Raw genomic sequence first — 27,733 nt, 5'->3', positions numbered from 1 at the left:
GCCTCTATAGATGACAGGAAGTTCTATGATAAATAGTGCTGTGTTGCTCTTCTGAATGTTTTCCTTAAATCAGCCTTCTATAATCCCGTCTTAAATCTGTTCCTGATGGGTCAAGCAGGAAGTAACTCAAAATTCCTACTAAAAGGTTTTAGTTGTTGTCAGTCTCTGATCCATTTCCCTCTTGATGAAAGCTTTGGTTTGGTGGAACTGATGTTAGAAACCTCCACGGTCTGACTTTTCCATGCTCTTCTTTTGGTACCCTCTCTCTCCATTCACATATATATACATCTAACTTGCTGAGAATAAAGGATGTGAATTGCTTGCTTCATCCTAGTGAGATATTATCAGTTCGGTTGTTACAGGCCTTTACTTTACCTGGCACTCTGTTTAACACTGGGAATGCAACTAAGAAGAAAACTAACAGAGCCCTATTCATCATGGAATATTGTCTAGTATGAGAAGACAGAAATCAACCAAATCATCATACAAGTCCATATTAATTATTTTGAAAGAAAAGTATATGTAACTGTAACAGTAGAGGGTAGGGAGACCTACTCTATTCAGAGGGAACAACATGTACAAGGGCTAAATGGTGGAAAGAAATGGGAAACTTTTAAGGAATTAAAAGAAGACCATCGAGAAGCAGGTGTGACTGGAGACATAGGCAGGGATGATCCTGCAGGGTCTTTGTAAGCCATGTTTTGGTTTGTAATGTTTGTAGTTGAGTTTCCCAGTTTTCGTTCTTTAATTTTAGATTGTTTACAATTTGGTTTGGAAATTCTCTCCCTTTGTAGTCTTTAAAACTTCCTAACATGTTGGCGTCCTATGAGGTGAGGTTTGAATTTTGGAATGTCAACAAATAATGAAAGGCTAGTCCTAGGCTTCTTAGTTATCTTCCTCTCCCTAGGTTGTATACCACAATAAGAGCACATCTTTTGGTTTTGCCTAAGGGTTAGTGTTGTGGCCTATGCTGTGGTCACATGAGCCAGTTATATATTTTTGCACAATGCAAAGGCTGTCTGTGCAGATCTGACCAGAGTTTGCTGTCCTGGTAAATAAGCTGCCATTTTCCATTGGCTAGCCTGCGATGCGAGTCTTTGCTGTACCTGAGGCTGTTCAAACTGAAGAAGGAAAATGCTCTGAAGTACTCAAAGACACTGACAGAGCACCTGAAGGTAAGCACGCAAAAGTGCAAGGTACATTTCTTAGGAGAGAAAATTTGTCGTCTCCTGTCCTTACCCCAGAACTGCTCTCATGTTTGTGCAAAACACAACAAGGGAGGAGCTACTGTTTGGGACCTTTCAGATAAGTTTGAGGTTTCTTTGAGTTTTTTAATGTACGTGTATCTCATTGTAGAACTCTTGTAGCCACGTGCAGCCACTGTTTTTAATTTTTTTAAATGATCTTTTATTTTCATGCCATCGTTTTTTGACTACTATCTTAGTTTCCTAAAAGGTTTTCTTGTGTTTCTTCAGGCTAACACCACATAAATCCTCCTAAAATCTGCCTCTGATTATGACTTGTAACCCTTCAGTAGTTGCCTACTGGGTCAAGTTTAAATTCCTTAAACTGGCCCCAAGATCTCTCTGTTTCTTGCCTAAACTTCTGCTTTAGGCAAACTGTATGGGGCACATACATTGTCTTTTCTGTAGCCTTAGTGCTTAATATGATTCACCTCTCTCCTGCCCCTCTCCCAGACTCCCCCCTCCTTTTTTTAAGAGGGAGTTTTAAAGAAAATGATCATGGCTTACTGTAGCTACTCCTGGGCAGTTGGGAGTAGCTGGGACTTATTCCCCTTCCCTTCATCCATATGTTACTTATTCTTTTCTTGCCTCTTCTGTGAAGACTTCCAGAACACCCCAGTTCTCACCTAATAATTTTTTTTGTACATTTACACACACACACGTGCATGCACACACACATGTGTATTTGGTGTCTTAAACTTTTAAAGCTCCTTAAGATCAACTCTGGCCCAATGCTTTCAGATATATTTAGAACTTTATAAAGTAGTGGTAGTTTTTGTTGTTGTTAAGTATATTTTACTTTTTCCACAGAATTCTTACAATAATTCTCAAGCACCATCGCCTGGTTTGGGAAGGTAGGTGAAATTTTATTACATAAAATTTGTGGCAAATTAATAAAAGCAAAATGAGGCCAGGCGTGGTGGCTCACGCCTGTAATCTCAGCACTTTAGGAGGCCAAGGCGGGTGAATCACCTGAGGTTAGGAGTTCAAGACCAGCCTGGCCAACATGGTGAAACCCTGTCTTTTAAAAATAAATAAATAAAAGTAAAATGAGTATGGTCCAATTTCTAAAAAATGGAAAGATGATTACTTTTTAAATAAGTAAAACTGTCTCTGATAAAATATTTTTAGAAGTTAGAATTTTTTCTCTGTATTTTTTGTGAATTGAAAATATGAATGAACATAATCACAAAGATTAGATATGAGACATTTCATCTGCAGAAATCTGAGTTTTTACTAGCACACAATCCTTTTCACAGTTTCATTTCCATAGTTACTTGGACTTATCACAGTGGGCTTATCTTTAGCCAAATCTTGGCACTGTCAGAATTTAGTAACGGTGACATGATTGTGATTTCTCCTCCATCCCCACATCACTCTCATCTCACCCATCTCTCAAAGGATGAAAAACACCCTGGAACCTTTTTTATTTTGTTTATCTGTTCAGTTACTATGTTTATACAAATTGACATTCTGTCTTTGCCTGTATGTATTTTTTTACATAAGTTTATAATGTTAAAAATGCAGATAAAAATACAAACAAGCCAAGTGAGGTGGCTTATGCCTGTAATCCCAGCACTTTGAGAGGCCAAGGCAGGTAGATCACAAGATTAGGAGTTCGAGACCAGCCAGGCCAACATGGTGAAACCCTCGTCTCTACTAAAATTACAAAAAATTAGTATTATATAAACAAATTTATGATTTTCCCCAACTTTCGATTTTTCCTTTCTTTCAGTGTGTGATCATAGTCTTGAACATTGCACAAATTTTAGTACTCCTGAAATGAACATGCCAGATTTCAACATGCCTGTTTTCTAAGAAATATTTAATTGACAGGAAGCTTGGATGATTGCAGTTGCTTGAGAGAGCTGTACCTCTTTGTCAGCTGAGTAATTTGGTTAAACTAGGAAAGTGTCAGAAATTATGGAGTTCAATAAAAGATGTTCCCATCTTCTACCACAGTTTTTTAAGTGAAATGTGAATTCCACCAAACTTTGTACAAAACAGTATGAAAAATATGTAATTATATTCCTGAATAGATGGAAAGTGTTGAGCAGAGAGTAAGAGGATCTGGCTTTTAAGTCTTTGAACTGTCACAAGGTATATGATTTCTTTAGTTATCTTCCATCTCTTGTTGTTTTGTTGTCATTCATTAAAACAAAGGGTATAGATTCTAAGATAATAAGATTATGAATTGCAAAGTTATAATACTTATTTAGAAGAAATTGTAGTTCTCTGCAAACCCCTCTAGTTTAAGAGAATGTTGGCCGGGTGTGGTGGCTCATGCCTGTAATCCCGGCACTTTGGGAGGCCAAGGTGGGTGGATCATGAGGTCGGGAGATCAAGACCATCCTGGCTAACATGGTGAAACTCTGTCTCTACTAAAAATACAAAAAAAAATTAGCTGGGCATGGTGGCAGGCACCTGTAATCCCAGCTATTCAGGAGGCTGAGGCAGAAAATTGCTTGAACCCAGGAGGTGGAGGTTGCAGTGAGCCAACTCCACAGAGTTTTTTTTGAGACAGAGCGAGACTCTGTCTCAAAAAAAAAAAAAAATAGAATGTTTACATTTTTAAATGCTTTCATGTAGAAAGAGCTAGTAGTACTTGATTTTATAATGCTTACCATGTCCATATGAACAAGCTTCCTATTTCTGTTGTGTAGCAAAGCTGTGGGGATGCCTTCCCCTGTTTCTCCAAAGCTGTCACCAGGCAATTCAGGAAATTACTCATCTGGGGCCAGTAGTGCTTCTGCAAGTGGTTCTTCAGTGACCATTCCACAGAAGATCCACCAGATGGCAGCCAGCTATGTTCAGGTCACGTCCAACTTCCTCTATGCCACCGAAATTTGGGACCAAGCTGAACAGCTTTCCAAAGAGCAAAAAGGTAGGTAGCTTTCTGGATAACTTCGAGGGATGGAATTGTTAAAAGGAACTGTTATAATTTAGTTAAGTAAGTATTCAGTCTATATTTAGTTTTATTACCTACTTTAGAGTTAATGATAATCTATTTGTTAATAGTCTCCGTTGCTTAACAGTTATACTAAATGAAACTGAATTTAGTCAAACAATACCTCTCATGATTCTGGTGACACAAATTAAACTGAAAATAGTTCTTGGTCTAAGATAATGTGCCTCTATTCTGGCACATTAAATACAGCTCATACCATAAAAGTAATAAAATACGTGTCCTACTCTATGATCGTCAACAGTAAGTTTGGCAGTAGGCACAGGATTACATCCAAACATCTGTACATCTAAGAATTTTAATGTATAAGAAAGCATATTCATACTGGATTTTTAGGTTTATTGGAAGAAAACCTATGGAATAAAGGAGACTAGGAAATGAATAGAATTCTTAACATTCTTTAAAATTAGGTTGGTTGAGGCTTTGCCCCTTAAAAGTTTATTTCCCAAACTAAGGATATTGAGAATTATAAAGTCTTTGAAGAACTTAGTAGAAAGTGCTGTATAAACACCATTTTATTTTAGTAGATGTTATTCACAAATATGTGCATGCAGCTTCTCTTTAGGCAGATCCTTTACAGAGAAACACTATATTAGCCAGTCAATTAAGTGTCCTTTTGTCACAGGGTACATTTAAATACTTATAGTATGAACAGTTAATCAGATGAAAATGAAAGATTCCTATCCGTAAGAGAGGTAATGGTGAGAGAAAAGTAAAAGTAGAATCCCAACTTTTTTTTTTTCAGACAGCGTTTTACTCTGTCACCCAGGCTGGAGTGCAGTGGCAAAGTCACAGCTCACTGCAGCCTCTACCACTTGGGCTCAAGTGATCCTCCTGCCTCAGCCTCTTGAGTAGCTGGGACTGCAGATGGGTGCCACCATACCCAGCTAATTTTTCTACTTTTTGTAGAGACAAGCTCTCATTATGTTGCCCAGGGTGGGAATCCCAACATACAACAAAAGTTGTATTTATAAAAATACAATTTGTGGCTGGGCGTGGTGGCTCACGCTTGTAATCTCAGCACTTTGGGAGCCCAAAGTGGATCACCCAAGGTCAGGAGTTAGAGACCAGCCTGGCCAACATGGTGAAACTCCGTCTCTACTAAAAAAATACGAAATTTTTTTGTATTTTACATTTGGCTGAGGCAGGAGAATCGCTTGGACCCAGGAGACAGGGGTTGCAGTGAACCAAGATTGCGCCACTACACTCCAGCCTGGGCAACAGAGGGAGACTCCTTAAAAAAAATAAAATAAATGAATAAAAACATAGGGTAGTTATCAGTTGGTTCATGTCATATGATGCTAGCCGAAAGTTTGATACAGTCTTAAGTGTCTAACCTCATAGAGGCTGTTACAGGAAACATGCAAAGAACATCTTCCTTTTTGTATCACTTTCTTCTTATACAAAAACAATACACAAAATGTTTTGCATAATCAGTAGCACATTGTGGCACTAGGTCTTCATTTTAATAATATTTACTGCATAATAGCCCTTTATCATTTCCATTCGTGGAATCCTGCGTATACATATAACACTTAATTTCTGACCATACATTCTCTTTAAAATGTGCATGACCTAGGGAACAACTATAACTTGAGAGACACTGTGGAATGATTTGCTCTAAAACATGGACAGTAATCATTTTAGTGTGGGAGGAGGTATTTTTTGAGTTTATATGAATGCTGTTTTATAATCTCTACTCAAAATTTTAAAGCAGTGATTCAAAGGAGTATGTATCATTTAATGAATATTTTTGGTTTTCCAGAATTCTTTGCTGAACTGGATAAAGTAATGGGTCCTCTCATCTTTAATGCAAGCATCATGACAGATCTAGTTCGTTACACCCGGCAGGGACTGCACTGGCTTCGCCAGGATGCCAAGTTGATATCTTGAACTGAACACATTCTCGTTGCCTCTGATTTTCTCCACAACACTGTGTCACATCACGAAGAAAAACTGCCATAACATACCACCTAGTCGACACTAAGAATGAGGAATAGTTTTCTCCTCGTTGGTTATGTGTTGTTTTTTATAATCCAAAGCCATCATGTCAGTTGGCCCCTTTAATATTTCCAATGTGAAAAATTATTTAAATGCTTTTAAATCTGCAGCACATTGATACGATGGTTTCCATGAGCTATAAGATTGAAATTCCAGTTGCAATTCATAACTAATGAATTGAAATTTTATTTATTTTAATTTTTTTAAGTTCCCAGACTGGGGCTAGTTTAAGACTTAGTTATTTCTGCCTATGAATTTACTCTGTTGAATATTTAGCATAAATTTAATGTAGACATTTTTATTTATATACTTTGGGAGCTTTATTACCTAATGTCTTTTTGTGGTAGCTGTTCTAAGAGTAAGAACTGGTTCATCTAAAATAAGAACATATTCTTTCTATACCTACTACCTGATAATTGAAATGATAACTCCCATTTTATTATTGTGGAATTTACAGTTAGTATTAAGGATATTCTTCTATACATGAAAAATCACTTAAATGTGAGAGAATGGCATTCTACATGTATGTAATATGAAATGTGTCTGATTTGGTATGCATTATTTCAAAAACTGTGAATGTGTGTTAATAACACTACAGCAATCACAAGGTGACTATAACTTGCATTTAATGCATTACAAAAGAGGGTGGGCAAACTTTCTAGAAGAAGCATTTCGTGTTAAAGGTTTTCATACAAGGACAATCCTGAACTTTATGGATTTTATTAAAACCATATGTTCTTTTTTGTTGCTAATCATTTGACACTTAATCAAAACAGAATAAGTACTGAGGGTTGCTGCCTATGTGTCTTTGATAATCTTTGATGGTTAGAGTTATTTTTCAGATTTTTCCCCCTCATACTGGATTATGATGCTCTGATATGAGCATGCAGTGACTGATACAGAAATAGGCTGGAGCTTTGGTGTGTGCTTTTGCTATACAACTTACAGTTCTAATGCCTGATGTAGAGATGATGAATTTCTTCTTTTTAAACCTATCTTATGTTTACTCCTTTTGTATTATGAAGGCCCTCTTCAATGATGTATGTTTCTGATGGAATCAGAAAATTTCACACTAGGAAAGTATACCTAACTTGTTCAGTGTGAGCTCTCGGGATGGGGAGGGGGCCAGGAGTAGAGCTTAAGAAGCCGGCTCTGTAAGAGTTGTATATCAAAGTACCTTCTGCTACAAGGTGCATATAGAAGTCAAAGGTAAGAAATGTACCCTCTGTACTTTATTTTTCATGCCCCTATCATATTTGGTGTGCCTTAAATCTTACCTTTAAATGAAGACTATGGATTGTTTACAAATGAAGTTTTACACTAGGACCAGATCGTCCATACATGATTGGTCTTCTACAATAATAATGTTAAATTCTCTTTCATTTTAAATATTTCTTTAGGGTCACAGAAAGATTAGTTCTTTCAGAAAAGCTATTGCTTTGGTACATGACTTAGTCTGACCAGTTGGGTTAATGCTGCTTTGAAAAATAGTTTGTCCCTCTCCCCATTCCAAAAATGAATCTATCTAGTCAGAAAAAAAAGATTATCCTACTATTTGTAGATGATTGCTAAGGCTTGAAATAGGAAAGGGGAACGAAGGGATAGAAAAGCTTCAAGTCCCGTGGTGCAGTGACTCCTTTGAGTTTGAGTCTTTTTTACACTTAGTTCTGAAGGTGAACTTTCATTGTCCTTGTGGCCTCATATTTATAGAGCTTCTTAACTGTTTTGTACCTCAGATTGTTTTTAGATATCATTGAAGATTGAGATGTACAAATTATGTTGGATTTAACCCGTTTCTCTTGGAGAAATTGCCTCTGATATCTTTCTAACTTAATCTCAGTGTGTTCTAGGAACAGTTTTCCATAAGAGGGCAACTTCTCAGTGATCACGATAGTTATTTAGTAAGAAATAATGGTTGTTAATCAAGTACATGTATGTCTTGTCCTTCTCTGACTTCTCTGACTCTGATTCCTTAACTTACAGTGTTGTCTTAGAAATGGAAAAAGTATCCTCTGGGCTTTCAGACTTTCAGCAACAATAGCCAGTGGGATACCTCTAAGTTCTAGTGTGTTCTAGTCTCTTGTATGTCCTGAAAGGCAGCAGGAGCATTTCTGGGGTCACACTGATTATTTTGTTAAAGCAGAGTTTCCTGCATGGTTTATGGTGCTGCTGTAATATTTTCTCTTTAAAACTGTCTTAATTTTTGGAGAATGACTTTTTCAACCTTTTCATTGTGGAGGGTTTTTCCCACAAGGTTGTAATGAATTGAAATACTGTCATAAATGACTGAATATTCAATGTCATAGTGTGTGGAAATACTCCCTTTCCTTCATATCTGTCTCATTAGATGTTCTGTCTTTGTCATCATCTGCTCCGGCACATATTTTGGACTCCTTTACAGGTGACCATTCCTCCCTCCTCAATAGGTGTCCTCAGTGTTTTCTAACCATTTAAAACTGAATTTGACAAGTGGCTAAAAACTTAGTCTGAGACTTGTACTTAACATGTGGTTAATTATAGAAATAACAACTATTTTAACAATTACTCTGTTGATTGCTCTTTATGACCACACTTGTATGCCAGGAGGCAGCAGCCTATACACCATTGGACTCTTTACAAGCAACCAACGAACCAATTGCAGTGGACGCAGTTGTCACAGTAGTCTTGCCTGGGCCAGACTGGGCTGGGCTATGGGGAGCATTCCCCTTCAGGGGAGTTTCCACAGCTCAGCCCAGGCTCCAGTCTGGTTAGAGAGCATCCAGCCCATTCCTTGCCTCAGTGCCACCTTTTTCTGGGCAAGTGACTTTATACGCAGTGAGTACTTCAGATAAACTTAACAGCTGTAGCTGCCGAAGAGTGGAGAAGGTTGACCACCACTGATTTAATTCTCTAGTGTGAAAGCAATTGAGAGCAGTGTGTGCACGAACCCACAGATGCCTGTGTTTCTGGGAGCTCTCGCAGTGGCGGATTCATAGGCACCTGGGCTGCACTTTGAGTGACACACTTGTGGCTTTATTAGATTCACTGGTTTTTAAAAATTGTTTGTTTCTTTTCATTAAAGATTTAATCAGCCAGATCAGACAGCATCATTTTGTATTTAATGACAGAAACTTTGGTACATTTTTTCATGAATGAGCTTGCATTCTGAAGCAAGAGCCTACAAAAGGCACCTGTTATAAATGAAAGTTCTGGCTCTGGAGGCCAGTACTCTGTGGAGTTTCAGAGCAGCCAGTGATTGTTCCAATCAGTGATGCCTAGTTATATAGAGGAAGGGCACACACACTGTGCACTCTTCTAGGTGTAAGGGTATGCAACTTTGGATCTTAAAATTATGTACACATACACACTTTATATATATGTATGTATGTATGTATGAAAACATGAAATTAGTTTGTCAAAAATGTGTGTGTTTAGTATTTTAGCTTAGTGCAACTATTTCCACATTATTTATTAAATTGATCTAAGACACTTTCTTGTTGACACCTTGAATATTAATGTTCAAGGGTGCAATGTGTATTCCTTTAGATTGTTAAAGCTTAATTACTATGATTTGTAGTAAATTAACTTTTAAAACGTATTTGAGCACTTCTGTAGTGTAATAGGGCTCTTACAGGGTGGGAAAGATTTTAATTTTCCAGTTGCTAATTAAACAGTATGGCCTCATTATATATTTTGATTTATAGGAGTTTGTGTCTGGGTCCCAGGAACATCTTCTGGGATGACTGTTAGGCAGCTTGTGATGATGTTTTTTCTAAAAAACCTAAGTAACTTGGGGAGCCAGAGCATTTCAAGCCCATATAGACACCTATCATACCTATATATCCCCTAATACATGGAACATAAATTTTATTTCAACTTTATGCATTAATGTGTTGAAGAGGCAGGCTTTTTTCCAGTAATAATATTGCACATCTAAGGTTGCTATTCAGTAAAATTAATAGAAGATATCATTATTGAATGCCTTGGAATATGTAGTGACAAGAGGCCAAATTGTTCATGTTTGTGAGCATGTCTTTCAGATACTCACTAATGGAGAAATTCATTTTAGACCTCTAGGCTGGGTGCAGTGGCTCATGCCTGTAATCCCAGCACTTTGGGAGGCTGAGGTGGGTGGATCACAAGGTCAGGAGATCAAGACCATCCTGGCTAACACGGTGAAACCCCGTCTCTACTAAAAATACAAAAATTAGCTGGGCATGGTGACACGTGCCTATAGTCCCAGCTACTCGGGAGACTGAGGCAGGAGAATTGCTTGCACTTGGGAGGTGGAGGTAGCAGTGAGCTGAGATCGTGCCATTACACTCCAGCCTGGGCAACAGAGCAAGACTCTGTCTCAAAAAAATAAATAAAATAAAATAGACCTCTAGACCCCAAAACCAAGTTAGCAAGTGATAAAAAGTAAATTATTAATAGTAAAGTGGACGCTGGTCTTACAAAGCTCCTATTCACATAAACCCTAAGGTTAATTAAAAAGAACTTGCTGTCTCCAGAAAAGGGAATGGAAAGAATAACTATGTATCTTCTTTTCATGTAATTTGGTCACAGAATAAGGTATTCGAGTTAAGTCTAATCCAAGTCTTAGAGATCTTTATGTATCTTAAAATAGCAGCCTAAGTAGTCATCATGTAAAGAAGTTGACTTTCAGGAATGTCAGCATTGACCTCTCCTTGCCACTGTTACTCAGCTAAGCATAACTTGCCATTCTTAAAAATTAAAAAAAGCTTTCTAAATGAACGTGGAAAAAAAGCTCCCACCCAGAAATTCTAGTAATACTCAGTTTTGACCTCTTACTGCTTCCATGTGGGATTTCTTTTCAGCTTTTAACCATTAGCATTCTCTACCTGCTATGTTCCTCTCCGGAAAATATCAATTTGGAAATGCTGCCTTTCAAATCAATGCCATGATTATCCATATTGTTGAGTTTGTTGTTGTTGTTCCAGAAGTGTCCCCATTTTACAACTTTATGCACACACCTGGCAAATCATTGACATGAGCATTCAACAGTCCTGGGATGGTTGGGGTTGGGGGTGGGGGGCTCACCAACAGAACTGGCCCAGTTGACATTGCCTGAAAAGGCACCATCTTTGAGGGCCAGTTGTGGGGTTGGTAAGCACAGTTATGAAAATTTCTATCTAACCTCCGTTTTGAATGGTTTTAAGAAATTTTGTATATGGAGGATGGAAATGCTTATATATTTATTGAAAATCCTTTTATTTGAAATTAAAATTATTTGGTAAATAATTGTTTGATATTTTGGGAGGGTTTTGGAGGGGTGGTAATGTCACTGAAAAATTAAAAGCCTGTTGATTTTGCAGAAAGGTACTGTTAGTGACTGATAGGATGCCTTTGTTTTGTACATGATCCAAATCTTTGTTTTACATTTCTTTTATCCAAAATATTTAGGCATCTGACATTTTCAACCAAAATTTCAATTATATACTGTGATTTTTATTTGTTGCAATACATTAAAATTTCAGAGGTACTTTGGGGCTCAAAAGCTAGGATTTCTAAGTCAGTATGTGCATTTCACATGATAAAGCTGTTAATGGTGAGCAAAGTATTATATACTAACTAGATTTTTCCACATCTGTATAGTATATTATATGTATTTTGTGGTATTGAGAGTATAGAAAGTTTAGAGTGTCAAACATGCGTTTAATGTGTATTTTTAAACAAATTTATGGCAATTAAAATATTTGGAGACAAGGGTATCACATTTCAATTTGTAAAGATCTTTTTAACTCTACTGTGTCATTAAGATGCTTTGTACAATGCCAAACCATAGCTGGAGAAACTAAGTTTAATAAATATAAATAGATTTTCTGTATTAAAGTTAATGAACACTGTGCTCTTTATACTTCTTCAACTCTTAGCCCTTTTCATGGAATTCGTGTTTTGTGTCTTCAGGTCTATTACTACAAAGTCTATTCCTGCCAGCTGAGATCTCATTTTCTGATTACAGAAATTCTGAACTTGCTGGCCATAGGTCGTTGTGCTTATGTCAAAATTTACCTTGTCCCAGCAGAAATCTTAAATCCCTTTTGTTGCTTTTGGTGACTTGGGCTTTTATTGCTTTATTAAACTAGATTTTTCTTTTTGTTCTCCCTTACATTCAGACAGTCATAGACAAACTTGGGTGTTTGTCTTAGATGGCAAGTGCCAAGCTTGACCATCTTTTTTTTTTGAGACAGAGTCTCGCTCTGTCACCCAGACTGGAGTGCAGTGGCGTGATCTCGGCTCACTGCAATTTCCACCTCCCAGGTTCAAGTGATTCTCCTGCCTCAGCCTCTCAAGCCTGCTGTCTTTGACACCTCCCTGAAGAGTTATCATGGAGTGAAGGGATCCAGGGCTACAACTTAGGAACTTGTCAAAGCTGATTACATAGCTGTTGCTAAACTTTTGCCTTTAACCTACCATTGTGTTCTTTATAAGATTCTTGAAAGAATGTTAACTCTCACCACACTTTCCAGATCGAGAAGTTAACATGTTATTGGGCAGTGCTCTTTTTTTCTGTAGTATACAAAGTGAATCCTTCTTTCCCTCAAAAGCTTGAATTCCAGACTGCTAAAATTTCAATTTGAGACATTTAATAGTATCCATAGAAAAATAAACTCTAAAGTGACAAGTTTAGTTATTCTTATCCATATATCAACATTCTAAGAAGAAATGGAGACCAATTTAAAGCATACATCTGCCTTTAAATATTAAAAATACAAGATTGCTTCACTTGTATGTCTCCAGCCAAAATGCAGTTAATCAATATTCCATAGAACGGAGCATTGTCAGAGATGACTGCTATCCTTTCTTCCCCTGGTATGTACTTCATTCCTGGGCCACGCTTAAGGAACAACGTCTTTTTCTAGGGGAAAAGAAAAGGCAGTTTTTAAGAATGAGTCTAGGAGTGACCAGGGCCACCTCTGCTGCATTTCCCTCTTCACTTGATCTATTTAGTCTCAAGAAAGACTGAAGAATGGAAAGTCACCAATCTTTCATGGTACCCATGTGGAGCTGTTCTTGGCTCCTAACTCCTAAGGGATTTTCCATGGAGCTCCCAGTCTCAGCCCAGAACTCCTCCAGCCCAGCTTTATTCTTAGGTTCATGTGTCCCCTCATCACTTCTCTGCCCAGCTTCCCAGGGCTCTCTGGCCCAACCCTGCTCCTAGGTTCGTGGAGTACCTGCATAGCCTTGTGATACACTCAGAATCATCCCGGCAGGAGGCTCCAATGGGCCTGAGGGAAACCCCTCTCCAAAATGGGGTCATTCTCTTTGGCCTTCTCTTTGCTGAACTCACTTCTGGTATTGGGGAGCCATTTATCTGTAGAGCAAAGACATCCAGACATGGAAGTGTTGACACCCTGCCGCACACTTTGGAAGAATGATCATTCCCCAGATGCTGTAGACTCAGAACAGAGGAACCATTCCTCAGGACTGAGTCTGGCTTTCAAGTTTCACTTACGGTTCCACCACTACTGTCATCTCCACACTCCACACATACACATACATATCCGTCCCTCCTTACCTGGCCCAACAGCAACAAGAACATCATGAGCACTGCACAAAGTTTGAGGTGCCACATCTTGACAGAGGCAGGATGTTGGAGCCTGAAAGCCAGGGACAGTTCCTACTTCCTTTTATAGACTCACATTGACTCTTGCATTGCTACCGGGTGAGATGGGGGCAAAGTTTATATTTGTAATCAGAATCAATTTAATAAGTTAATGTCTACCAGAGGAATGTGCCCAAGGGCCACCTTTCAGGCACATTGTATTTACTGATCCCTCATCTGGACTTTGAGTGATTGTGTTGCTGGCATGGACCCTTTCGCCCATTTTACCAAAAGTCAGCACTGCCCCTCCTTCCCTTTGAAAGCCACGTGAAACCATTGAGGGAGATCAGGCAACTAGCCACATTTCTATTCCAAAATAGCTCAGTGAGATCACTCCCAATAAAAATAGAATTCCAATAATAAAGTCTTCAGAAATAATGTTGACCCCTTTCAGCCTTGTCTAGGAAAGAAGTACCGATCTGTTGTGTACAGGCAATTAGGATAAAGCCCTTATCTCCTTTCTATGGGAGGATGCCTCAGGAAGGTATACAGTCCCCCAGCTCCTCCACTTGCTTAGATGAACTATCACCCTAATCTGCACCAGTTCATCTCACTAGTAGAATGAAGACCTAGCTGTGGAAAGTTCAAAGTCTGGCTTCCTGCCCTCTCAGGGTAATGGCTGGATGTGAGACTTATTTGGACCACAGGTGAATTGAATAATTATAGGTTTCTTTTTGTCTTTAAGCACATGTAGATGAGGAGGTAACAAGATCCCCTAAATCAGAGGGAGAACTTGTGTAGTGACTATATTAAAAGCCTTGAATTATGGGCTTGCTTTCCAGTAGTTGAGTGAGGCCTTTCCTTCCTGCTGCTTCAGGGCAGCAGGCATAGGGATGAGATACCTCCGAAGCCCAAAGCATTTCATCAGTTTAAGTAGGAACTGCTGCTGATTTCTAGACGAAGGGAGTGCTCTACTGAGACAAAGGGAGGACATGTATCTAAACTATGCGTAGTTATAGGTACTTGTGAAATGGCATGGACATTTTAAGTTTGAGGGGAAAGGTGTGAATTCTGAGTAAGGAGATTCATTGGACTTTAGATCTTTCTATGACCTGGGAGGATAATAAGCTTAAGACAAATACAACAAATTCTATCTGCCAGGCATCACACTGAAAACTTGGCTAATACCCCTTCCCAAGGCCTTTCTCATCGTCATAGGTTGGGTATTTGGATAAGAATCAGCTTGTTCCTTTACCCCAAGAAAAACAGGAGATGCACAATAGCTGAAGGTAGAAAAGGATGGCCACTGACCCTGCTATCAGGCAGATGGAGCTTCTTGCCAAGGGAGAAGCAGATGGTTTGATGGACCTCCGAGCTGGAATTGGGCAGGATGTGACCACAAATCTGACTGTCCTGGTTTTAGTCCTCTCAGAATCATGGAGCCAAGCCTTGAGGGGGATGTCACTGTTTGCACGTTAGGAACATTGAGAAAAGACCTATATAACCAACTAACCAGTTTAGACTAGTTAGCTGCTCCCTCCCTTCATCCCTGAGCTTGGATACTGGATGATCCCAGCTAGGGGCCTAACTGGGAACTTTTGTGGGGTGGGGAAGTGGCTATGTGCTGACCTAATGAACATTGGGTAAGAACACAAATGTGATTAGATAAGCAAAAGACTGAACAACGTGATGTCCTAGAGCCAGTTGGGTCTGTGGACTCAGTGCCAGCCTCCCCTTCACCAGTCTAGAGTGACGTGCCAAATGGGATTTGGAAACTGCTCATCCAAAAGATGAGTAATTCTTCTAATTCTCCATTTCTGCCTTCCTGTACTTCAAACAGGATCAAACTAGCCTGTTGTGTTAATTTGTAAAGCCGGTAAGACCGTCAAGGAAAGAGCTTAAAGCCCTTGGCCCTCCGTGTGTAGGGGGAAAAGACTATTCATCCTCATGAGTGTGGCAACACTGCAGAGGCCTTTGGTTCAAGCCTCTATGTTGTATGCCGCCCTCTCCCCAAAAGAAGAAACCATTAGTTACTGTCTGTGGAAGGAACCACTGTTGGGGAAGGGGAATGTATTTCAACATATATCTACATGAACTCTGTAGTTGTTTTAGTTAAGTATGGAGCAAAAATCAAACACAAAGCAACATCCAGGCAGCACTTAGCTGAATTGACAGCATTCGTCCACAGCCATCCCATACTTGAGAGACTGTGAAGGTCTCTTCTTGAAATTTAAAAAAAAAAAATTCATGGACTCTACAATCAAGTATTTTGCTCAGCGCATAGACACATAACTACGTAACTATATGCACCTTCCTCCCATAGGAAGGCCTAAGTAGGCTTTAACAGTTTCAGCCGTAAGAAGATAGAATGCTTGGCTGGGAAGCAGTAGCCTGGGGTCTAGAGTGCAACTGCCCATAGGCCAGCCCTTACCCTCTCTGGGCTTTAGTCTCCTGTTCTTTCACTTTGGGGGTTCAAACGATTAATTTACAAGAAGAAAATGAGACTGAAGCAGATTCGATAGCTGAGAGCTTGGTAACTCTGGATACAACTCTTCAGAGATTGTATGCTTCTGAGGCAAATGCCTAGGATGAAATGGGAGAAAGAGGGTGTAGATAGATGAGCAGCTGCTTGAAACACATTCCAGGTCACTGAGTAGGAGTTGGCAGTAATTGGAAACTTTTTTTGCTGTCCCTAAGCAGAAGGCACCTAATAAAAGATGAAAGACCCTGAAATGGGAAAACTTTTCCAGGTAAAATTTCAACAATGGGTCAAAGTGTATTTGCTTTTTTGCTGGCTGGAACTGGCATAGACTTTTGGGCCTACCCTAGCATTTTGAGGACTGTTGGCAAACTAAAAGAGCAAGGGCATTCCTTTCACCAGACTCTGCAGCCCGCAGATAAAAGCACTTGTGGGGGCAGGAACATTTGGAGAAAGAAAGGTTAAATGGAGCAAGTGGTTGTGCCAGAGTAGCAAGCAAAGGCTCAACACCCAGGGCTGGAGGCTCTGGATGGGCTGCTGGCCCTGAAGCCCACAGCAGCTGTCCTCTCTTAAAAAGGCTTTACTCAGATCCTCCTCTGAGGATTTCTGCAAATAGAATGTCCCCTAAAATGATCCCAGATGATGTATAGGAGCACTAAGCTGCTAAAACTCACCACTTACCACACACCTACTACCTCAGCACACCTGCCACACAGGTCAGATCCATGCCCCCAAACTTAGAGAGGGAAGCCCCTTGATAAGACATAGGCTTAAAGCAGATTAATTTCATGCAGAGCAGAAGCTCCACACATCACAGGGCTAACGGGCAGAGTGATCTCAGTAGAGCACTCCTGGAATAAAAAAACAGGCTCGGTGCCTGGTTTGGGCTGAGAAAAGGGGTTTGGATCTTTTGAGCTGGTCTCTCCAAAGGAATCAAAGAACCAGGGAGAAATAGTCTAAGTGTAGAAGGCGGCAAGCAAGATGGGAGAGGGTGGCTATCTACTTTGGAGGCTTGGGGCAAACATCATGGGGTGAAAGACATTATCAGGGGGTGAAAGACATTAATGGCCTCTCAAAGCAGTGGTCCTTTCCTGGGCCGTGAACTTTTTGAAGCTATGCAAGGTAAGTACGGGTCCACAGTTTCCTCAGTCTGTGACCCAAATATGTTGCAAGACCTCGGAATAAACCTGGACCAAGAGGCAAATGGGAAAATTGAACTGTCTTTTGGGGGTGGAAGAGTTATTCAGTTAGTTGTCCTGTGTTAACCCTGTACCACCTTGCCAGACATTTGTCATTCATTTCACCATCACCACAACCCAAGAACTTTATATTAATAGTTCCACACTATATCACACAACGAGGAAGTGATGGGCTAGGAGGATGAGCCCAAGACTCAACCTTCTCCCCATATCCTGCCTCACAATGTAGTTGTTTATCTTTTAGGTTTTGTTTGAAGTCTCACTCTGCCACCCAAGCTGGAGTGCGGTGGCACAGTATCTACTCACTGAGACCTCCACCACCTGGGTTCAAGCAATTCTGCCTTAGCCTCCTGAGTAGCTGGGATTACAAGTGTGCACCACCATACTCAGCTAATTTTTATATTTTTAGGAGAGAGATGGGGTTTCACCATGTTGGCCAGGCTGTGATCACCCACTTCAGCCTCTCAAAGTGCTGGGATTACAGGCATGAGCCACCGAATCCAGCCATGTTTTGAAGTATCTTTTGATTGTTGAAAGGCAATAGAAGGGCCGGGTGCGGTGGCTCACGCCTGTAATCCCAGCACTTTGGGAGGCCGAAGCGGGTGGATCACGAGGTCAAGAGATCAAGACCATCCTGGTCAACATGGTGAAACCCCGTCTCTACTAAAAATACAAAAAATTAGCTGGGCATGGTGGCACGTGCCTGTAATCCCAGCTACTCAGGAGGCTGAGGCAGGAGAATTGCCTGAACCCAGGAGGCGGAGGTTGCGGTGAGCCGAGATCGCGCCATTGCACTCCAGCCTGGGTAACAACAGTGAAACTCTGTCTCAAAAAAAAAAAGGCAATAGCAGTAATTAGGATAATATAGTCTCAGCCAGAATAAAAGTTGCTGCTAGCAGAAGTGTCCTTAGAAGAGTTTCTGTGAACAGGTCTCATATTATATACTGTACTGACTGAGCTATGACAACTCACCTTATTCCACATAAGCACTACCCCAGGTGAGATCCCTGCCCGCAAGCTTAGAGAAGCCTCTCTGAGGGACTAGAGGCATAAAACTGCCAACCACATCTACCCCCACCATCTCCTGGTGGGCGAAGAGGAAATGGTACCTTTTCTACCAAAAAAAAAGAATGTAAGCACTCTAGAGCAGGGACGACTAACTTTTTTTCATAAAGAGCCAGAGTACATATTTGAGGCTTTATGAACCACATATGGTTTAAAACATTGTTGGCTCCCTGGCACAGAAACAGAAAACTTCTGTGGAGGCCAAGGGATCACCTCATCCATTTTGTAGCTGGCATCCCCTCAGGCTAAGGCCTGCCTTAGGAGGAAAGGGAGTAGAGCAAGCTTGTCCAACCTGCAGCCCGTGGGCAGCATCTGACCCAACAAAAATTGAGTTTTCTTAAAACATTGAGTTTTCGTAATTTTTTTAAAGCTCATCAACTATCATAGCGTATTTCGTGTGTGACTCAGGGAAGCCAAAAGATTGGACACCCCAGAATTAAAGCATAGCTTTAAGAGCATCACTTTAGTGCAAGACTCCACCATTCACTGCTGTATACTTTCTGGCAAATTACTTAATCTCTGTGACTGTTTCCTCATCTGCAAAAAGAGGATGATACATCAAGAGTGCTTGTGAGGTTTCACAGTTCATTTGTGTGGATAAGAAGAGTACTCGAAGCCGGGCTTGCAGTGGCTGACGCCTGTAATCCCAGCACTTTGCGACGCTGAGGCAGGCAGATCACCTAAGGTCAGGAGTTATAGACCAGCCTGGCCAACATGGTGAAACCCTGTCTCTACTAAAAATACAAAAAATTAGCCAGGCGTGGTGGCCTGCACCTATAATCCCAGCTACTTGGGAGGCTGAGGCAGGAGAATTGCTGGAACCCAGAAGGCAGAGGTGACAGTGAGCAGAGATTGCACCACTGCACTCCAGCCTGGGTGACAGAGCAAGACTGTATCTCAAAAAAAAAAAAGCCAGGCACAGTGGCTCACGCCTGTCATCCCAGCACTTTGGAAGGCTGAGGTGGACGGATCACCTGAGGTCAGGAGTTCGAGACCAGCTTGACCAATATGGGGAAACCCCTCCTCTACTAAAAATACAAAAAATTAGCCAGGCGTGGTGACACATGCCTGTAATCCCAGCTACTCGGGAGGCTGAGGCAGGAGAAAGGCTTGAACCCTGGAGTCAGAGGTTGCAGTGAGCCGAGATCGCGCTATTGCACTCCACCCTGGGCAAGAAGAGTGAAACTCCCTCTCAAAAAAAAAAAAGTGTACCTGAAATATAGTAATTACAATATAGTTACTAGACTTTATTGTTATGGCAGCAGAGAACCAAGAACCAGCACTCCCCATAGCCCATGTCACCCACAAACGGTTAGCTGTAGCTACTTTCTTGTAGATTATGGAACAAAAGGCGAGCCTTGCGCCTTCACTAAAACCCTAGACCAGGTAAAAACTTCCAAGACTCATGCTGAGGAGGGGAGCTTCATGAACTTGAATATTAGGGGTCACACAGGATTCTGTTCACAAAAATGTACAATCACAACAGTGCAGACCATAGGAAGTTTACTGTGTCTTTAAGAGACTACAATGCAGACTCCTCTTCCAGAGAAAGGTCTTTCAGAGTCAGGGAACTGTCATTCGGATGCGTTGCTCATTTGTCATTTTCGTAGTCAGCCGGATTCTTCCTCTTGGATCTCTCAAACTCTTCAGTCCCCCATGTGTAGAGAAGATAAAACGCTATAAACGCTTTAAAAACCAAGAGAGCACACATATAAGACATAAAGAAGAAAAAATAAGAGGTCTCAGTCCTCTTGTTTAAAGTATACACTTCAGTATTTCTTAGCATATCCAAGGCCGTGCAACTATCATCACTATCTGCTGCATGTTTTACAAAGCATTTCACCACTGGTAAGAACTGGATAAAGATGACCTCAGAGGAACATGCTGGAATCACCCGAGTGACCCTGAGCCAGTCATTTCAGTTCTGTAACTCAGTTTTCCCCGTGTAAGATGCGGAGGATAATATGACCAGCTTAAGGGCGGTCACGAATATTCAACGAGAAAGGTGTGTACTGCAAACTACAGAGCGCCTGCCCGACCGCCAGAGCTCAGAGGGGAGCCGCAGTGACTGCTGCTGCTGCTGGGGTCCAGCCTCCCGCCCCCGCGGGCCCTGGGCACTCACGCGGCACCACACGAAGGAAAGACTCCCGAGTGCGGCGCACCACGTTGGGGACTCCTTTAGAGAAGACGTGCGGGAAGGCGCGCTGCTCGAAAGGTGACAAGCTGTAGGAGATCACATGCCGCATCCGCGTCAGATTCCCAAACTCGCGGCCCATGGTGGCGGCGGCCCTGCAGGACCGAGGGCGGACGGGCGCTTGGCTCGCTTTCGCAAAGCGCCGCAGTCCCCGCGGGGTTCTGTCCCCAAACCCAGACGCCTGCCCCTGCACTCCTTATCCTTCCCCAGCCCAGGGAGGGGTGCACCCTTAGCCTCCCAGGGTCCACTAACACAGCACAACCAGACGCCACTCACGCACAGGAATCCCCGACCCCTCCACAGTCACCGATCCGGTGGACTCGTTCGTCACTTCCGGTAAGATCGGAAGCCGCTCTTGGAGGACGTGAGGTCACTTCTGGGAGATACCATTTTCCTGCTGTCTCTAGGGGTGACGCCTTTGTCCCAGAAAGAAGTGTCCTGACTGAGTGACCCGTAGGTGGGCGGTGCCTTGGAGGCCCTCCCTGGGTCGGTGGCTTGGAGCCTAGCGGAGGACGTTTGGGATTGAGCGGGCTTTGGGGAGCAGGGGACAGGCGGAGGCGCTCACACTTCTCAGCCGTCGGCCTTTCTGTGGAGTCCAATCAGGAAGCGGTCGAATGCGGGAGGCGGGTGAGGGGACAAAGAGGTGACAAGGAAGGGGCCTGTCGACCTGGGGACCGCGCTGGCCAGGAGCTTGGGGCCTCCGAGTACTCCCGGCTGTGGACAGAGCGCCTCTGAGTCTCGAGGCCAGGCCACCCCGCAGCAGAGGAGCGCGAGGTTTTATTTGGTCTTGGCCAGTAGCTCAAAGGCGGATCCGTTATTTTCAGGCCACCAGCAACCCCAGCACCAACATCAGGGACACACATCTAAGGCTTTTCTTGGTAACCTCTGTTTTAGAGTCCACTGGCAGGCTGTAACAGTCCCAAGAGATAATACAAACGTTTCTTGAAATTCAGCCACAAAAATCATCAAGCATTTGATGAACACTGAGGCTGCGTCGGCAGCAGCCAGCCTCCTCCCCAGATGGTTTGCGTGGGGTGGGGGGTATCACCATGCCCCAGTTCTTTCCTCTCCCCACGTGAGAAGCAAGGAATGTCGGGTGAGAGGCCTTCTTGTGTTTTCCCTCAAGTGCGTTCTGCTTAACGATGCTGTTGTCCTGTGCAGCTCACCATGCGGCGGCTGTCAATGTTTTGTTAGTGGAATTGCTGGCCATATCTAATCTAGGACCAAACTCATTCAACAGTTGAGTGTGTTTTATAACAATGCTTACGGACCACAGAGGCTCGGCAGGCACTCAACTTATATTTTGCAGACATACCTTAGTTTTCTCAATCTAGCTACTGCACAGACTGGCTTTGTATCTTGTACTATGAGTGTGAGTTGACTTTCTTCCAGCATAGTCTCCTTCGGGGTGGCGCTGAATATCCCCTCATTTCAGCTTTTTGTGGTGCTCCTTTGCCTCATTTTTCTAAACCATAATGTCTAGCCTGGTCTCAGCTCCAAGGCAAAAACAGAAATACAGGTAAGGACAGAAATGCTATAGCGAATGCTACCACCATTTGGATGAATAATAAAAAATAAAACATTTATTTTATAGCATCTGCAAACATCCCAAAACCTTTCAACCAAAATATATATAGATGAGTGTGTAGACCAAAGTAAGGACATCAAGATGTTATATTTAAAAATAAATCAAGATTAAAGGTAATGTCCTTCTCTTTTAGGAACATTGCAAATACAATTGCAATACTCCAAGTACATATTCTGTACCCAGCCACCTGGGACGACTGGGAACTTCTATGCCAATTATGACTTTCTCACCCCTCAAATTAACATGCAGTGAATAATTACATATTGTAAACACCTGGAAGTGGAAGAGGCAGTGGAGATAAATTAAGAGGAAGAGTAAAGCTAACACCGTATGTTCGTTGCATACCAACAGATCTGAGTATCATCATGAATAATTGGTTAGCTTTTCCACATGCCTCAGAAGTTTCAGCATCACCTAACAAACATTTTAAGAATCTAAATTTCTCAAAAATTGAGAGATTTAAGATAATTCCTCAATTTATCCTAGACTTTCAGCTACATAGCTAGCCCAGTAGTATAACAGTGACAGGTTTTAAGTAAATGGCAGGGGAAAAGAGAGGAAAGCTAAATAACCAGTTCTCTATCTGATGAATAAATTGGCTGAATAAGGTGTTATCAGCTGCTTGATATAGAGCTGATAAAAATCATCTTCAGCTAGGCATACTTGAGGCCTGATTACAGAGGTGACGCTCTTCCACCCACACCTAAAATTTATTTAAGAGACCAAGCTAGGCTCTTCCTGGCTTTTAGGAAGAGGACTGGCATGGAGAAATATGTTCCTCACTAGTTCTCCCAAGCCATGGCACTTCCCAGCAAATTCCTCCTTTGGTTTTGCTGCTTTGCCTGGCTGTGTTTTCCTATTAGTGTTGGTTCTCAGGCTTCTAGGGTAGATGCTCAGATTGCTGCTAGTGCTGAGTTGGCATCTGAGGCTAAGCCTTGGTCCTTGCTGCAGCCTACAGATGAGAGAGACAGAGCTGGCCTCCTTCCCCCGCTTTTCAAAGTTCTCTCTGGTGGGCGAGGTGGGGCACCTAGGCTGCAGCCAGACTCCAGAGCTTTGCACTACATGAAGAAGCTCTATAAGACATACGCTACGAAGGAAGGGATTCCTAAATCCAATAGAAGTCACCTCTACAACACTGTTCGGCTCTTCACCCCCTGTACCCAGCACAAGCAGGCTCCTGGAGACCAGGTAACAGGTGTGTAAAAGCAGATTGGTAACTGGATGGAGGGAGGATGATAAACACTTCTGCATTTCAGTTACAGAAAGGAACTGAGCCTAGCTCCTTGAATTGCATTTTATTTTGCATAAAACTCAGTATCCAGCTGAAACAAATCTGGGACTTGAGCTTATTGTTTGTTCCTAATGCTCTCATTGGTTAAGGTGGGCTTACATGATGGAATTTTAAAGTGACACCAGAGACTTAATGGCTTTCAAGGCTGAGGGGAAATGCTGCTAGAGAATAGTAGCATCTCTTTCTATACCACTAAGCTTTTGGCCCGGAAATGGGCTTTAAACATCTCTTACAGCTATTGGTGTGCCATGTTAAATAGGATATTTTTTCCTTGTTGTTTTCTTTGAGAGAAAATCTTAAGTCCCCATTTGGAACAGTCAGCCCTTACAAGAACAAAATATTAGCCCACAGTTTGACTCAGCAGTTGGATGTGGTGCTTTAAAAAAGTAACATATTTACCAGCTTTTTTTTTTTTTTTTTTCCCCCTCTGAGACTGAGTCTTGCTCTGTGGCCCAGGCTAGAGTGCAGTGGTGTAATCTCGGCTCATTGCAACCTCCGCCTCCCGGGTTCAAGTCATTCTCCTGCCTCAGCCTCCTGAGTAGCCGGGACTATAGGTGCACAGCACCGTGCACAGCTAATTTTTGTATTTTTAGTAGAGATGGGGTTTCACCATATTGGTCAGGCTGGTCTTGAACTCCTGACAGGTGATCCACCCGCCTCGGCCTCCTAAAGTGCTGGGATTACAAATGTGAGCCAGTTGAGCCCAGCAACCGTTAGCTCTTGATTTAAAATCACTGGACCCCAACAGGGCAGTTGTGTCTGCTTAAAATCCTTTCTCCTAGGCCAGGCACAGTGGCTCAAGCTTGTAATTCCAGCACTTTGGGAGGCTGAGGCGGACAAATCACTTGAGGTCAGGAGTTCGAGACCAGCCTGGTCAACATGGTGAAACCCCATCTCTACTAAAAATACAAAAATTAGCTGGGCATGGTGGTGCATTCCTATAGTCCCAGCTGCTTGGGAAGCTGAGGAAGGAGAATGGCTTGAACCTGGGAGGCAGAGGTTGCAGTGAGCTGAGATTGCACCATTGCACCCTAGCCTGGGCAACAGAGCAAGACTCTGTCTCCAAACAAAAAACCCTTTTTCCTTCCTTAATATCCTATTTTAATATAGTGGTTTTAGAGCATCTGTTTTTAATCTCAAGTGTTCTAAATTAACTCGGACGATTACCTTGTTGTAAATTGACTTTCTTCACTAAGGCTTGGAATGTCATCTTAATAAGTCTGTTAAGTGTTTTTATTATGGTGTGCCCTCTAGAGACGATCCAAGAGAAAAATACTACTTTCTTTATCAGCTGCTTCTGTGTTTGGAGCAAATTATTCAGAATGAAACTTCAGGCTGAGCACAATGGCTCATGCCTGTGCTTCCAGCACTTTGGGAGGTTGAGGCGGGAGGATCACCTGAGCCCAGAAGTTGGAGAACAGCCTGGGCAACATGGCGAGACCTTGTCTCTACAAAAACAAAAAATTAGCTGGGCGTGGTGGCTCACACCTGTAGGCCCAACTACTTGGGAGGCTAAGGTGGGAGGATCAGTTGAGCCTGGGAGGTTGAGAGTGCAGTGGCCATGATGGTGCCACTGCACTCCAGCCTGGGTAACAGAGTGAGACCCTGTCTTGAAAAAAATAAAAATGAAACCTCAGAATGTAGTGATTCCCTGGTACTTTAATTCACCACCAAATCTGACTTTCTAGAGATAAAATGTCCAGTATGGTTGCTGGGAATTAGTAATGGTACCAATTGCTTTCCTTTTCTATATTAAACCCCAATCTCTTTTTTGAGTCTTGAGAAAGCAGAAAAAAGAAGGGAGAAAGCATATTACAAAGTACTGATTCCTTGACTTGACTGCCTGTTATGTTGACTCATATTCAAGCACTACTGCTAGATTGTTTTTCTTCTCAGGAATTCTTCCATCAGTGGACCTGCTGTTTAACCTGGATCGCATTACTACCGTTGAACACTTACTCAAGTCAGTCTTGCTGTACACTATCAATGACTCAGTTTCTTTTTCCTCTGCTATCAAATGTGTGTGCAACCTGATGATGAAGGAGCCAAAGTTTTCTAGCAAGACTCTCCCCAGAGGTCCATACTCATTTAACTTTAACTCACAGTTTGAATTTGGAAAGAAACACAAGTGGATTGAGATTGATGTGACCAGCCTCCTTCAACCTTTAGTGGCCTCCAACGAGAGTAGTGTTCACATGTCTGTAAATTTTACATGCATGAAAGACCAGCTGCAGCATCCTTCAGCACAGAATGGTTTGTTTAACATGACTCTTCTGGTGCCCCCCTCACTCATTTTATATTTGAATGACACAAGTGCTCAGGCTTATCACAGGTGGTATTCCCTTCACTATAAAAGGAGGCCTTCCCACTGTCCTGACCAGGAGAGAAGTCTGTCTGCCTATCCTGTGGGAGAAGAGGCTGCTGAGGATGGGAGAACTTCCCATCACCGTCACCGCAGAGGTCAGGAAACTGTCAGTTCTAAATTGAAGAAGCCCCTGGTCCCAGCTGCCCTCAATCTGAGTGAGTACTTCAAACAGTTTCTTTTTCCCCAAAATGAGTGTGAGCTCCATGACTTTAGACTTAGCTTTAGTCAGCTGAAGTGGGACAACTGGATTGTGGCTCCACACAGGTACAACCCTCGATACTGTAAAGGGGACTGTCCAAGGGCAGTTGGACATCGGTATGGCTCTCCAGTTCACACCATGGTACAGAACATTATCTATGAGAAGCTGGACTCCTCAGTGCCAAGACCATCATGCGTACCTGCCAAATACAGCCCCTTGAGTGTGTTGACCATTGAGCCTGATGGCTCAATTGCCTATAAAGAGTATGAAGATATGATAGCTACAAAGTGTACCTGTCGTTAACAAATGGTCCTCTTAAAACCTCGAGCCTATTTGGTGAAGTATATGTGCCTTCAAGAGAAAGCTTCATATGTTAAGTCTCAATAAAATGCAGCGTATGTTGTATAAAGAGGAGCCTGTGTAGATTAGTACCTTACATGGCATCTATCAGGATGATGCGATAACATCAATTGTTGCTTCAGAGCCTTTTTTTATTTCCAAATTTAAATGAAATATAATTATTATGGAGAACTTTACATTTTTTTCCTTGAGCTATTATTTTCTTTTCATAGGAGTCTTTTTCTTGATAGGGGAAAAAAAACCTTAATTAGCGTAAATCCTGGATGGACTTGCACTATAAATAGGCAATTCAGATTGTAGTCTTAATAGAAAAATAAATTTCTGTCAATGGCATGAATTTTTTGTGTGTTTTATTAAAGATTGCTTTTAAGTGATCTTTTGGGGGAGAGAGGAAGTGTTTAAAAACTGGCCATAGCTCAACTTTTGATCCTTTTTCAGGGTGAAAGAGAGCCTAACTTCACCTGAATCCTCATGAAGTGAGACTCAATAGGACTAGAGAGTAGGCAGTTTAACCCATTTCTGTTGCTTCAGTGTGATTGGCGAACAATATACTAATTCTCCTTGTTAACTGGGATATATAAATTAATCAAGTCACACAGAACAAAATAACATTTGTCCCATTCATTTAAAGGAAATTGCCTTGCATATTTTCCCAAGAAAACCTATATATAAGACTTTGTAACTGTATTTTTTTCTTTATATATTTAAAACCTCTAACCTTATGAAAGGAAGCCAGGGAAGGTTTTATGTCTTGTGGTTTGGTTTGGTTTTTGCTGATTTCCTTAGCTCCCTCCACTCCAACCCCACAGACTTCTTTCTAGCTGCATTTAGAACTGTTCCTACTAAGCTTGCAGTAGTGACTGGTTATGTTATTGACTGGTCTAATGTGGATGCTAGGGTTTTTATGTAGGTTTTCAATACCTCTGTTTTGAGAGTGCCCTGGAGGCACAGAGGTAGGTTTGATACGGTGATTTTGTGTTTGAGTTTCTAAAACCTTGATGTATAAACCAAAAGTAACTCCTAGATGTAATAAGTACTTTTCATTCTTGTAAACGATCTTTTCTTGGTGCTATTTTTAGCTTCATTAAATATGCACATACCATATAATTTACCCATTTCAAGTGTCCAATTCAATGACTTATAGTATATTCATAAACATGGGACACCATCACCATCATCAATTTTAGAACATGTTTATCACCTCAAAAAGAAACCTTAGACTCTTTAGCTAGTACTC

General features: G+C 41.7%; 4 protein-coding genes across 7 annotated transcripts in view; 2 read left to right on the top strand and 2 right to left on the bottom strand.

The window, feature by feature from the left end:
• The window catches only part of AFF4 (ALF transcription elongation factor 4), an 88,112-nt gene extending 76,065 nt beyond the window's left edge, over positions 1 to 12,047 (top strand). For all 4 annotated transcript variants that reach the window (XM_012442569.3, XM_012442720.2, XM_012442793.3 and 1 more), the window contains 4 exons: positions 1,082 to 1,175; positions 2,055 to 2,098; positions 3,908 to 4,128; positions 5,975 to 12,047. In XM_012442569.3, coding sequence (XP_012297992.1) covers positions 1,082 to 1,175; positions 2,055 to 2,098; positions 3,908 to 4,128; positions 5,975 to 6,102 — 487 coding nt within the window. In that variant the 3' untranslated portion in view covers positions 6,103 to 12,047. The remainder of the gene's footprint in view (positions 1 to 1,081; positions 1,176 to 2,054; positions 2,099 to 3,907; positions 4,129 to 5,974) is intronic.
• Positions 11,479 to 14,352, bottom strand: LEAP2 (liver enriched antimicrobial peptide 2). The gene is made up of 3 exons (XM_012442966.3): positions 13,730 to 14,352; positions 13,386 to 13,525; positions 11,479 to 13,069 (listed from the first exon to the last, which is right to left on the bottom strand). The coding sequence occupies exons 1-3, from the start codon at positions 13,784 to 13,786 to the stop codon at positions 13,033 to 13,035; spliced, it is 234 nt and encodes a 77-aa protein (XP_012298389.1). The 5' UTR covers positions 13,787 to 14,352; the 3' UTR covers positions 11,479 to 13,032.
• A 5,633-nt stretch (positions 14,353 to 19,985) lies between these two features.
• Positions 19,986 to 21,057, bottom strand: LOC105710684 (cytochrome b-c1 complex subunit 8). The gene is made up of 3 exons (XM_012443196.3): positions 20,974 to 21,057; positions 20,622 to 20,788; positions 19,986 to 20,185 (listed from the first exon to the last, which is right to left on the bottom strand). The coding sequence occupies exons 2-3, from the start codon at positions 20,773 to 20,775 to the stop codon at positions 20,091 to 20,093; spliced, it is 249 nt and encodes an 82-aa protein (XP_012298619.1). The 5' UTR covers positions 20,776 to 20,788; positions 20,974 to 21,057; the 3' UTR covers positions 19,986 to 20,090.
• Positions 21,018 to 26,829, top strand: GDF9 (growth differentiation factor 9). Its single transcript, XM_021664976.2, has 3 exons — positions 21,018 to 22,212; positions 22,415 to 23,476; positions 25,469 to 26,829. Exons 2-3 carry the CDS (start codon positions 23,080 to 23,082, stop codon positions 26,437 to 26,439), a joined length of 1,368 nt encoding a protein of 455 aa, XP_021520651.2. The 5' UTR covers positions 21,018 to 22,212; positions 22,415 to 23,079; the 3' UTR covers positions 26,440 to 26,829.
• Positions 26,830 to 27,733: the final 904 nt, after the last annotated feature.

Source organism: Aotus nancymaae, unplaced genomic scaffold, assembly GCF_030222135.1.
Source record: "Aotus nancymaae isolate 86718 unplaced genomic scaffold, 86718_ANA_hifiasm-v0.15.2.pri h1tg000064l_1, whole genome shotgun sequence".
NCBI classification, from domain to species: Eukaryota; Metazoa; Chordata; class Mammalia; order Primates; family Aotidae; genus Aotus; species Aotus nancymaae.
This window is presented reverse-complemented; position numbering and strand designations above follow the sequence as displayed.